Consider the following 13684-nt stretch of genomic DNA (forward strand, 5'->3'; position numbering starts at 1 on the left):
GAAAGAATGGGGTTTGTCTCCCTTCGCTCCAGCAAGAAAGGAAAAACATGTCAGGCAGGAGAGGGAGGAAAAGAGAATGAAGAGAAGATAAACAAGCAAGAGTGACTCAGCTAATTTGTAAGTTAACATATGAAGCGCTTGAACAACTCACTTGTGAAGAAATGCAGTGTTTGCTCAAGTTTCTCTTCACGTGGCAGCTCCATGTTAAATCTACAGCAAGTAACCTGCATGTATATTTTCTTGTTTTTTTAAAGATGATCATAGTTGATCGAAATTCATCTCACGGCTAGTAAGCTGTCATTGAACGAAGGAGTATCTTGTGTACAATGAGGTGTAATGCGATCAACTATTAAGGCGGCCCAGGCGACAAGAAGGTAGTGACCTAGTGGCTACATAAACTCGGTCAGCCTCAGCGAAAGTCCTGTCATCTGAAGGCTTCAGAGGGAATCACAGAAAAACAGACCCCACCAGCAATCTGAAAAGCGACTTGTGTTTAATCTTTTTGGCGTTCATCCACTTGGGATTCCACCAGGATTTGGCTTGCCTGAAGTAGGACCCATGTTGTGACCTAGCTTTACATCACAAGAAGTCAACTCATTTGGATAGACCCACCCCCCTCCATCTCCTGGGCTTCCAAGACACTTCCCGTGTGGCAAAGGCCTCGCTAGTGTGGCGTCACTAGGCCTGAACTCGGGCGATGGGACTCTGTGTCTGATGTCACTGAGGGAGATCATCCCAGCTCTGGATTAAACAAATGGGCCACACCCCTAACCACAGAAAAACTGGTTGGACATCCCCCGACCCAGCCTTCTTCACAACTCACCCCCCAGGGAAATCAAGCATTTGGGCCTCTGTGAATTGCACCTGCTTCTGCTTACAGACACTGAGTTCTCCTTGAGAATCAGATTTCGGAGAGCAATCCCCTCCCTTTCCCTCAGGGCACCTGTGGATGCTCCCACGATCCTGTCCCCCACCCTCAAAAATCTCAAGATGTCTCAGTAATCACAGTTCTGTGAACCATGGCCGGGGCGTCAGACACCACTTCTCTGTTTGGACGTTTCAGGAGACGTGCGGAGACAGGCTGAGCCGCTAGCGGGGGATACCCCGGGTTTGGGAGAAGACGGACTCCCGGCTTGGGGGAGTCTTCCTCCATCTGTCCCCCCATGCCGACTGGTTTCGAAGCCGACCCCGCCCCTAATCTCCCAGACGCACCCTCCCTGGATGAGAGGGGCCGAGACCTCGCCCCCAGAACCCCATTAAGGAACGGGCTCAAATTTGGGGGGTCCACTCCGCCCCCAGCCACCGGTGGGCGCATGCCGCTCATGGTCTTTGTCAGACTCTGGCTGGCTCTGGGCCCTCTCAGGTTTGGGGTTGGTGGCGGGTGGGTCGGGCTGCTGGACGGACATAGTTCTGCGCAGGTGGTTCCTTTTCCGCAGGAAGTCGGGCTGGGAGTGGAGGCCAAAGCTGCCCTTCCGCAGTATCATGCGCGGATTGCTCTTCTTGGGGCGGGAGCGGTGGCTGCACTCCAGGGAGGACAGGTGGGCAGCGTAGCCTTCACTGAGGAACTGAAAGGGGAGAAGTGGGGAGGGGGCAAAGTTACCAATTTGGGGGTCCGGGGCGGTTAGCCCCAACCAGGTCGGGCACCTCTCAATCAGTGATAATGATGGTATTCGTTAAGCACTTAGTATGTGTCAAGCATTGTTCTAAGCACTGGGGTAGATACAAGATCAACCGATTGGTCACAGTCTGTGTCCCTCATAGGGCTCACGGTCTTAATCCCATTTTACAGATGAGGTAACAGACACAGAGAAGTGAAGTGACTTGCCCTAGATCACACAGCAGACAAGTGGCAGAGTTGGGATTAGAACCCATGGCCTTCTGACTCCTGGGCCCATGCTCTATCTACTAGGCCAAGCTGCTTGGTTCCTGCAAGTACTCAGCATTCATTAATTCTCACTGTGAGCTGGGAGCATGTCTACCAACTCTGTTGTATTGAGCTCTCCCAAGCGCTAATCCCATTCTAATCCTAGCTCAATTCCCTCATCTGTAAAATGGGGACTAAGACTGTGAGCCCCATGTGGGACAAGGAACTGTGTCCAACACAATTTGCTTGTATCCACCCCAGCACTTAGAACAGTGCCTGGCACACAGAAAACGCTTAATAAATACTATTATTTTTATTATTATTTTTATAATCGCACATTCTATAATCCATTCCACTATTTCATCCTGATGTGCTCAGCCCTCTCCCTGTTACCTGTTATCTTCTTGTTCTTCCACCTTGCCCCTCTACCTATACCTAGGGATCATCTCCTGCTCTTCCATTGGACTGGAAACACTCTGAGGGCAGGGACTATTCATTCATTCATTCAATTGTATTTATTGAGCACTTACTGTGTGCTGAGCACTGTACTAAGCACTTGGGAAGTACAAGTTGGCAACATATAGAGACAGTCCCTACCCAACAGCGGGTTCACAGTCTAGAAGGGGGAGATAGACAACAAAACAAAACATATTAACAAAATAAAATAAATAGAATAAATATGTACAAGTAAAATAAATAAATAGAGTAATAAATATGTACAAACATATATACAGGTGCTGTGGGGAGGGAAGGAGGTAAAGTAATGACAAAACTATGTCATTTTGCTTCTGGTGTACTCTCCCCAGTGCTCAGTTCAGGGCTCTGCACGCCGTAGGCGCTTAATTAATTGGTTGATTGATCGGATCCCTTACCTGACACTGATTCTGGTACTTCTTCGTGGGACGTCCGACGATGAAGATCTGAGAAGAGGACAGACCCAAGACGTTGTACACTGAGATGTCCTTCATGGATCCGTAGGCCGCACAGATCTTGATGAAGCACTATACGGAGATGGAGAGAGAGTGGTGAGAGAGAAGACCAGATGAGCAGGGAACCGATCTACTTTGTTGTAGTGTACTCTCCTGAGCGCTTAGTGCAGTATGGTAAGCACTCAATAAATACCATGGATTGAAGAGCTATGCTCACGGTTCACACCGGATATGCTAAGCAAGGCTCATCTCGACTTTACCTTGAGGAAGGAGCTCAGGCCTAGGGATCGAAGGAGCTCGGGCCTAGGGATCAAAGGACCTGGGTTCAAATCCCGGTTCTGGCGTGTGACCTTGAGCAAGTCACTTCACTTCTCTGTACCTTTGTTTCCCCATCTGTAAAATGGGGATTCAATTCCCTTTCTCCCTCACCCTTAGCCCGTGAGCCAGCCCCATGTGAGACCACAACTGTGCTTATCTTCTCCAGTGCTTAGAACAGTGTTTAACACAGAGTTAGCTCTTAAACACTATCATCTTCCTCTTCACCTGAAACCTCTGACCAGTTTTTGAGATAACTCCTTAGGGGAGGAGCAGTGTGGCCTCGTGGATAGAGCACAGGCCTGGGGTTCAGAATGACCCGCATTCTAATCCCAGCTCTGCCACTTGTCTGCTGTGTGACTGCTTGGGCAAGTCATTTCTCTGTTCCCTCATCTGTAAAATGGAGATGAGGACTGTGAGTCCCATGCGGGACATGGATAGGGTCTAACCTGATTAGTTTTTATCTACTCCAGCGCTGAGTACAGTGTCTGGTACATAATAAGCGCTTAATAAATACCATAAAAAGGGATACATGTGCCTTTCATGCTGCACTCATTATCACTGCTACTTCTACTACTTCTGGTGCAGAGGTGTCCACAGTTAGACTGTAAGTTCTTTGGAGCTCTAAATCAGCCTCTCTTCCCCACTACCTATCCTCACTCCTCCTCTCCCAGCCCACGCACTTGGTTCTAACACCAACCTACTCACTCTGCCTCATGTTCTCATCTCTCTCTCTCTCTCCCCATCGGCCCCCTTGTCCACCTCCTCTTTCCTGCCTGGGGTTCCCCCCTCCTTCGCCTCCAAAAGACCATCACTCTTTCCCACCTTCGAAGCCCTATTAAAATCACACCTCCACCAGGAAGCTTTCCTTATCATCTCATAATGATAGCTTTTGTTAAGCATTTACTATGTGTGAAGCACTGTTCTAAGCGCTGGGGGGGTACAAGGGGATCAGGTTGTCCCACATGGGGCTCACAGTCTTAATCCCCATTTTACAGATGAGGTAACTGAGACACAGAGAACTGAAGTGACTTGCCCAAAGTCACACAGCTGAAAAGTGGCAGAGTCGGCATTAGAACCCATGACCTCTGGCTCCCAAGCCCGTGCTCTTTCCACTGAGCCACACTGCTTTTCCATCTCATCACCGTACCCTATTCTCCCTCCTTTCTGCATCGCCTATGTCCCTATGCCCCTTAAACATTTTGAAATACACCCTACCCCAGCCCTATCACACAAGCCAGGAGCAGAACCCAGAGAAGCAACATGGCTTAGTGACTTCATCGTGTGTCTGTAGGTCAGAAGGACCTGGGTTCTAATCCCAGCTCTGCCACATGTCTGCTGTGTAACCTTGGGTAAGTCATTTCACTTCTCTGTGCGTCAGTTCCCTCATCTGTAAAATGGAGATTAAGAGTGTGAGCCCCTTGCGGGACAGGGATTGTGTCCAACCTGATTAACTTGTATTTCCCCTAGTGCTTAGGTCCATATCCTGATCCTCTGCTCCTACCCCAAGTTCTAATGCATTCAAATGTCTGTCTGCCCGCACAAAACGGCAAGCTCCTTGAAGGCAGGGATTGTGTCTACCAATTCTATTGTATTCTCCTAAGTGCTTATTACAGCACTGACTGTACACAGTAAGCGCTCAGTAAATACCACTGATGGGAGGATTAGCAACTCTCCAAAGCTCCCAGTCCTCACCCCCCGGCCCCAAAATCCCTGTCTCCTTTTGGCCCCCAGACCTCCAATGCTTAGCATCCAATCAATCAACCAATGGTATTTACTGAGCACTTACAGTGTGCAGAGCACTGTACTAAGCGCTTGGGAGAGGACAATATAACAAAAGGTGCTTAGTATGGAGCCTGGAACACAGTAAGCACTTAAAAAATACCACAATTATCATTTCACTTGCCCCTGGACAATGAATCCCACTTCTGTTTTCCAAGGCCCCTTCTTTCTGGAGCCCCACAAGGATGGTCCGGCAAGGGAGCTACTAACCCCTTACCTCCTGCATGAGGTTTCGGAGAAAAATGGTCTTCTGCCTCAGTGGATCGTGCACCAGACCGTCTGAGAAGAAGATCATCCCTTGAGGGAAGTTGTGCTGAGACAACCAGGAGACCACCCTCTGCTTCTGCATATCTGGACGCCCAGTGATGTAGATAATTAGGTATCCCAGGTCTTGCCAATGTCTGCATTTGGAGCAAAGAGAGATCTTTATCGTCATCAATAAGAGCTCCCTGTCACCTAGCACCTCGCTCTACATGACCCCCTGCTTAAATCACTTTGTTGGTGGCCCCTCAAGTCGATAAAAGGGGAAAACTCTGGTCCTGACGCAAAAGACCTCTGGTCAGACTGAGTTTGGAGCCGATTCTTATCCCAAACTGACATGGCTGAAAAGAAATGAGTTCTGTTACTCTAAGCTTGCTAACTAGGGCACTTTTGGAGAGACTCATGCTGTTGGACTTACATCCCTCCCTCAGCCCCACAGCACCTATGTACATATCTATAATTTATTTTTTCATATCAATCTCTGTATCCTCCTCTAGGTTGTATACTTGCTGTGGGCAGGGAACACGTGTACCAACTCTTTTATACTGTACTCTCCCATGCACTTAGTACAGTGCTCAATTAATACAAGTAATTGATTAAGCCAAGGTGCTAAGAGAAGCAGTGTGACCTTGTGGGAAAAGCATGGGCCTGGGAGTCAGTAGACCTAGGTTCTAATACCGGCTCTGGCGATTATCTGCTGTGTATGTAACCTTGACAAGTCACTTCACTTCTCTGGGCTTCAGTATTCTTATCTGTAAAATGGGGATTCGATACAAGTCCGCTCCTCCCCGTTAGACTGTGAGCACCATGTGGGATGGGGACTGCCTCCAATGTGATTAAAATGTTTCTACCCCAGTGCTTAGAACAGTGCTTGATACATAGTAAGTGCTTAACAAATACCATCAGTATTATTATTAAGATTCTGGAAGTTAGGGACAAGTAGGGAAAATATGACAGATTGCAAGGCGCCATTTTAGATTTCACCACACAAAGGGATTTCAGATCCCAGCCACTAGATTGTAAACTACTTGAGGCCAGGAATCATATCTACTAATTTTCTAGTACTCTCCCAAGTGTTTAATACAGTGCTCTGCTCATAGTTGATGCTCAATAAAGCCTATTGATTGACTGATTGATGGATTGATTCTTTTTTTGGACAAGCTCTCAGGAATCCCCACAAACCATCCCCTTCCCCACAACCCTCTGTGAGGAAAAAAAAAAGGAATAAAGAATTCCAAACAATTATTACAGAGAAGGTATTCATTGGAATGCCTTGGAAATTCAGAATTCTCTCTCCCATTGGACCAGAAAGCAGGGGGACTCTGGGCAGAAAGACTCTCCTCCTTACCGGACCACGTCCACGGCTCCAGCTCGGACTTTGGGATCGCTCCCCATGATGGAGACGCTGGCCGCGAAGGAGCCATCGATGCTGAACACGACGCACTCCATCCCCCGCGGCAGTACCGTGAGGTAGCTGACTGCGCTGCTCTGGTCGCCCCTGAAAGAAACCAGGGCCAAGATAGTTGGAGTTTAGTAGTAGAGGGCAGGGCTCAAGCCTTCTAATTTACAAGACACTACCCAGGGTTTAGACTCATCCTCTGCACCTAATATTCATTCATTCATATTTATTGAGCGCTTACTGTGTGCAGAGCACAGTACTAAGCACTTAAAATAATGGTATTTGTTAAGCACTTAATATGTGCCAAGCAATGTTCTAAGCACTGGGGTAGAAACAAAGGGATCAGGTTGTCCCATGTTGGGCTCACAGTCTTAATCCTCATTTTACAGATGAGGGAACTGAGGCACAGAGAAGTTAAGTGACTTGTCACACAGTTGACAAGGGGAGGAGCCGGGATTACAACCCACAACCTTTGACTCCCAAGCTCGTGCTCTATCCACTAGGCCAACTTCTTGTCCTTATTGGACTCTCCTTAACCACTTCCGCCCTCCCAAGACGTCTCCTTTCAGAGCCCTTGCTCCATTCAGAGCAGATGAGATTTTTAAAACTCTTTAGGCCAGTACATGGCACCTCCATTAAACAGAAGCAAAGAGAAAGTAGAGGGCTCCCACAGGATGCCCACACTTGCGGAGCCTCTCAATTCATTCAGTTGTAATTATTGAGCGCTTACTGTGTGCAAAGCACTGTTCTAAGCCCTCGGAAAGTACAATTTGGTAACAGATGGAGACAATCCCTACCCTCTCAATACTTCTCAATTCCTCTTCCATCTTTTTTCTCTCTCCGTCTCCCCACCCCATCCTCACCTCTTGCCCCCATTCCCTTTCCTTCCCCCTCAAATGTCAGTGGCTCACCTCACAACCATCTTAATGGGGTATACTCCCACTCCAAGCCTCTTGGGTTTGGGGACATTGTAGGAAATTCGGCCGCTGCTATTGGTTATCTCTGTATCAAAATATACCCATCTCCCCGAGGAGGGTTCGGTCATGATGAGAATATCCACCTGCAAAGGGACAAAATATCTTTTCAGTTCCTCAAATTACATTTCTCGTGGGTCAACAGCTTTTTCCAGAGAAAGGAAGGGGATGGAGAGGGTGGATGATGATGGGGATAAGTGCTTAGTACAATGCTTTGCACACGGTAAGTGCTCAATAAATATGATTGAATGAATGAATGGGGAGGGTGTAGGGGGAGAAAGACATAGAACAAAGGAGGAGGAAGAGCAGGAGGAGGAGGAAAAGGAGAAGGGGAAGAAAAAAGAGAGTGAGAAAGAGAATTAGTAGAAAAGTGAGGGGTAAAAGAAGAAGAGAAAGGAGGAAGAGGAGGAGGAGAGAGAACAGAAGGGGAAAGAGGAGGAAGAGGAGTAGGAATAGGAGGAGGGGAAAGAATAGGAAGAGGTGGAAGAGAAGGAGGAGAGAGAAGAATATAAGGCAACACCACCATCAATCAATAAATGGTATTTATTAAGCACTGTGTGCAGAGCACTATACTAAGTGCTTGGGAAAGTAAAATATAGTTGATAGACACGTTTCCTGCCTATAACAACTTGACAGTCTAGAGGGGGAGACAGACATTAATAGAAATAAATAAATTACGGTTATATACTTAAGTGCTATTGGGCTGAGGAAAGGGTGAATAGAGAGTACAAATCCAAGTGCAAGGGTGATGCAGAAGGGATTGGGAGAAGAGGAAAATGAGGGCATAGTCGAGGAAGGCCTCTTGGCGGAGATGTGCTTTTAATAAGGCTTCGAAGGTGGGGAGAGTCGAAATTCCGGTTCCACCACTTGTCAACTGTGTGACTTTGGGCAAGTCATTTCACTTCTCTGTGCCTCAGTTACACCATCGGTAAAATGGGGATTAAGACTGTGAGCTCCACGTGAGACAACCTGATTGTATCTACCCCAGTGCTTAAAACTTGGCACACAGTAAGCACTTAACAAATACCATCATTATTATTGTATGAAGAGGGAGGGAATTCTGGGCAAGAGGCAGGAAGTGGGTGAGGGGTCAGAGGTGAGAGAGATGAGATGGAAGGACAGAGAGTAGGTTGGCATTAGAGGAGTGAAGTGTGAGGTCTGGGTTGTACTAGGAAATCAGCAAGGAAAGGAAGAAGGAGGGTGATCCTATCATCTAACACTTGCTCTATCAGGAGCCCGAGAGTGAAATCACACTTTAGAGGCAGCAGATGGAGATGTTGTTTGCCTAAAGAGGGAAAAAAACAAAAACAAACTCGAGCGGTGGGAAAGGAGGGTTATAGAGGTCTCTTGGTTTCTTCAAGGGGGACTCGGGAAGGGGGACAGGGAACAGCATTTTCCCTGGGCCAGTGGAGAAACCAAAATGTGTAACAGTCTATTTCACCAAAGGAGAAGAGTGACTTTCAATGGATATTAACTAGACCACACTCTTCCATGACTGACTCATGAAATAGAGGGGCTTTGGAAAATTTTCATTCTCCCATCAGTCACATTAATAATAATAACAATAATAACAATAATTGTGGTATTTTTTCAGCTCTTACTAAGTTCCCATCACAGTGCTAAGCACTGCCTGGCACACAGTAAGTGCTTAACAAATACTACTGTTAATAAATAATAATACTACCAATCAATCATATATATTGAGCACTTGTGTGCAGAGCACTGTACTAAGCACTTGAGTAGAATGTAACATAGATAGTAGACATGTTCCCTGCCCACAATGAGCTTATAGTCTAAAGGGGGATACAGTTATTAATACAAATAAATGAATTACGAAAATCTACATAAATGCTGTCGGGATGAGAGGGGTGAATAAAGGATGCAAATCTGTGTGAAAAGGTGACAGAGGCGTGAGAGAAGAGGGCATAGTCAGGGAAGGCATCTTGGAGGAGATGTGCTTTGAAGGTGGGGAGAGGGATCATCAGTAGTTCAGGTCAGGGGTAGGATGTAGGTGAGAGGTCATTTTAAGTGACTTGCCCAAGGTCACACAGCAGACGAGTGGCAGATCCAGGATAAGAACCCAGGCCCCCTGACTCCTTGGCCCGTGCTCTTTCCTCTAGGCCCCGCTGCTTCCGGAAAATTAAGAATCTTCCAGTCCGCAAACACTTGGGAGAAATCCAGGCTTTGCAGACTTCTCCCCAACAGGCAGCTTTGTCCTTGGGGGATCCAAAGGGATGAACCAGGTCTACCCATGACTGACTTTCACTGGCAGCAGTAGTGGTATTAATTGAGCACCTTCTGGGTGCCATGGACTGTGATAAGCACTTGTTCAATACCTACATATTGGAGGTAAAAAGTCCCATTGCTGACAAGCAGTTGGGGAGGGAGGGAGTGGGAAGACTGCATGAATTCCAGTCAGATCTCCAATCAACTAATCACTCAGTGGTACTTATTGAGAGCTTATTGTGTCCAGAGCACTGTACTAAGCACTGGAGAGAGTACTTGGAGAGAGTACAATAGAACAGAGATGGTAAGTCACATTCCCTATGCACAAGGAGCTGGTTCCACAAGTTCAGATGCTCCCATTAAATCAACTGATAATGAATAATGCTAATAATGATGCTATTTGTTAAGTGCTTACTATGTATCAAGCACTGTACTAAGCTCTGGAGTAGATGTCTCCCCAAAACAGCAAATGCATCACACCTCACCATAATTCCCCACCTTCCTCCCTGTCACCCAATCCAGAGAAGGCCTCTTTCAGTTGACCACACATGAGAAGGCCAGGGAAAACCTAATACAGACATCTGATAAAAATTAGCAATAAAACTCAGAGCTCATCTGTGTTTTCATCAAGCCGGAGATCACGCAGAGCGTGGCTGCCGGGGATATTTATGAATGGAATGACCTGAGGGTGTGGGGTAATTATAATCCTGACCTACTGCCAGATGATGACTTCTTCGCCACTGACAGCTAAATTCATAGGAGCGGGACTGCGCTAGGGCCTTTCCAATTCCATCTACCCAGAGACAGGTTTGGTAAATACTGTCCTGGAATGATAGTCCAAAGAGCTAGAGTCCTTTGCCACCTTCCTGCTATAAGCAGGAGTGATGGCTGCTTCTTGGGGAGGAAAAATGTCCAACCACAGATACCTTGGTGGCATCTCCCTATCAATCAATCAGTGGTATTTACCGAGTGCTTGCTAAGTGAAAAGCACTGCACTAAGTGCTTGGGAGAGTACAATACAACAGAGTTGGCAGACACGATCCCTGCCCATGATGAGCTTATAGTCTAGAGGGGGAGACCCTGAGAGGTGAGGAGATAGCTGCTGTGTGGGCTGGCAATCATGCAAGACAAGTAGCATGGTCTAGTGGAAAGAGCCCAGGCCTGGGAGTCATCCCGGAGGACCTGAGTTCTCATCCTGGATCCACCACTCGTCTGCTGCGTGACCTCGGGCAAGTCACTTCTCTGGACCTCAGCTTCCTCACCTGCAAAATGGGGATTCAATGTCTGTCCTCACTCCTAAGCAGACTGTGAGTCCTGTAAGGGAATTAATTATCTAGTCTCTTCCCCTGTGCTTACTGCAGTGTTTGACATATAGTAAACACTTGAAAAATATCATTGTTATTATTATTTTCCATATCGCCTCCCTTCAGTGGAGCTCAGAGGGCTCCGAGAGGGTAGAGACTCAGGCAGTAGAGCTGGCGACTATTTACATAGGGTGATGAAACGCTCTGAGGTTTAGCGATCAGAATAAATATTCTGATGTGTTTGGCTGTTTTCTCTAGAGCAAAGATCGATTCAGACACATACCCATAGGCTAGCTGCCTTCCCTTGTCCTGTGTGATAATACACCCTGCCCCGTATCTATTATTTCCCATATTTATTAAGCGCTCGCTATGTGCTAAGCCCTGGGGTAGATACGGGAAAAGCAGATTGAACGTGGCTCCCCATCTAAGAGTGTATCTCATGCCCATTTCACAGATGAGGAAACTGAGGACCAGAGGCATTAAGTGACCTGCCTAAGGTCCTATGGCAGGCAAGGGGCAGAGCCAGGATGAGAACCAGGTCTCCTGACTTCCAGACTCTGATCTTCACATGAAGCTATCTTCTTTAGAGGATGGCGGGGTCCTTCAATTTGAAGATGCCAATACTTCTGACAGACTCTGTTATACTGTTCTCTCCTGACCTCTTAGTACAGTGCTCAGCACACAGTAAGCGCTCAATCAATACCCTTGATTGATTGAATGATAGTGTCACTTTAGACTGTAAGCTCGCCCTCTAGACTGTAACTTCAGACCTCTAGTCTGAAAGCTCATCTTCAAGACTGAAAGCTTGTTGTGGACAGGGAATGTGTCTGTTATATTGTTATACTGTATTCTTCCAAGTGTACAGTGCTCTGAACACAGTAAGTGCTCAATAAATATGACTGCCTGACTTTGAGACTCTCTTGCACTCTATGCCCTTGAATGGTGATTGTCATATTTATTAAGCACTTACTAGGTGCTTACTGTGTATTAAGCATTGGAATAAGCTTGAAGCAGTGCTCAGTGCTTAGAATAGGGCTTGGCACCTAGTAAGTGCTCAACAAATACCATTATTACTATTAAAAAGCACTTGAAAAGGCAGTTGGGCACCTTTTCTTGTCCCGTTAGAGAAAATTCTCCTAGAGGGCAGGAATCACATCCCTGGTAACAATTTCTACAGAGCGCTGATTTCAACTCCAGGCACTGAGGAGAATCCTCTGAAAAAATGCTGTGCTGTATTTGGACCAAAGGCCCCAAAGAAAACAAATCATACCTATGAAAGATTCAGGCCTCCTTAGCCCCACTCCAAGCTGAAATAGCCCCGGGGCTAACTGAAGGTTGGTTTGGACTCCCAAGGGTATCTGCAGGGTCCTAAAGAATTTTTCCTTCCAGGGATAGGCTAGGTTCGTAATGCATCATTAAGTCGTATCTTCTCCAAGAGGCCTTTCCTGACTAAGCCCTTTTTCTTCTCCAGCTGGCTCTCCCTTCTGCACTGTCTATGCACTTGGATTCATTCATTCAATCGTATTTACTGAGTGCTTACAGTGTGCAGAGCACTGTACTAAGCACTTGGGAAGTACAAGTTGACGGTCTCTACCCAACAGCAGGTTCACAGTCTAGAAGATCTTGGATCTGAAACCTTTGCACATTTGATATTCACCCCTGACCCCACCACACTTAACTACATATCTTTAAATTATATATTATAAATTACTTATATTAATGTCCATCTCCCTTTCTAGACAGCAAGCTTGTACAGGCAGGGAAAAACACTAATTCTGTTGCATTGTACTCCCCCAAGGACTTAGTGCAGTGTTCTGTGCATAGAAAGTGCTCAATTCATTCATTCAATATTATTTATTGAGTGCTTACTGTGTGCAGAGCACTGTACTAAGCGCTTGGGAAGTACAAGTTGGCAACATATAGAGACCGTCCCTACCCAACAGTGGGCTCACAGTCTAGAAATATCACTGATGGATTGATTGATTCAGATTCAGGATTCCACAGTCTTGGGCCCACAGATCCGCAGTTTAAGCTATTTCGGCTCCAAGAAGTGAAGAGAAGGTGAAGGAAACTGAAGATGAAGCTTCCCAGTGGTCCTCCCGGAGTACTTCATGACATGGGTGGTTTTTCGGCCAATTCAGCATTTCCTCTGCGGAGAAATCCCTCTCTTTCTAAACCAACCCAGCGGAGGCATGGGGGAGGAGGGTGATGGGAAATAGGGAGAGGTAGGATGCTGAATGCAGGTGAATGCAGTTCGGGGTCCTCAAGTGACACATGCTCATTCGTATGCATTTACATAAATTATGCATCAGTGGGTAATTCTTTATATTTAATGAAGTCATGCTGCTCTTTTAAGAGACAGATGGAGAGGAACAAATGACAGAGGCGGGGATGCTGCAAGGAGACAGAGCCAAGAAATGGAACCGGATCAGTGATGGAGACAGAGACGTGGTCCGAATGGAGGCAGCACAGGGAAACTGAGGCAGCGAGGCCCAGTGGAAAGTGTCCCGGTGGATTCTAATCCCTGACCCGCTCGGAAACCTGGGCCAGTCTGACCATCCTGCAACCTTTCAGCACGTAATCATAGCAGTATTTGTTAAGTGCTTACTATATCCCAGGCACTAGTACTA

General features: G+C 46.8%; 1 protein-coding gene across 3 annotated transcripts in view; it reads right to left on the bottom strand.

The window, feature by feature from the left end:
• Positions 1-472: 472 nt before the first annotated feature.
• Positions 473-13684, bottom strand: part of PITPNM3 (PITPNM family member 3) — a 196123-nt gene continuing 182911 nt past the window's right edge. For all 3 annotated transcript variants that reach the window (XM_038759618.1, XM_038759619.1, XM_038759617.1), the window contains exons 16-20: positions 7462-7610; positions 6500-6649; positions 5108-5291; positions 2737-2865; positions 473-1565 (exon numbers count right to left, since the gene is read on the bottom strand). In XM_038759618.1, the coding sequence (XP_038615546.1) occupies positions 1257-1565; positions 2737-2865; positions 5108-5291; positions 6500-6649; positions 7462-7610 (921 nt within the window). In that variant the 3' untranslated portion in view covers positions 473-1256. The remainder of the gene's footprint in view (positions 1566-2736; positions 2866-5107; positions 5292-6499; positions 6650-7461; positions 7611-13684) is intronic.

Source organism: Tachyglossus aculeatus, chromosome 17 (assembly GCF_015852505.1).
Source record: "Tachyglossus aculeatus isolate mTacAcu1 chromosome 17, mTacAcu1.pri, whole genome shotgun sequence".
Lineage (NCBI taxonomy): Eukaryota > Metazoa > Chordata > Mammalia > Monotremata > Tachyglossidae > Tachyglossus > Tachyglossus aculeatus.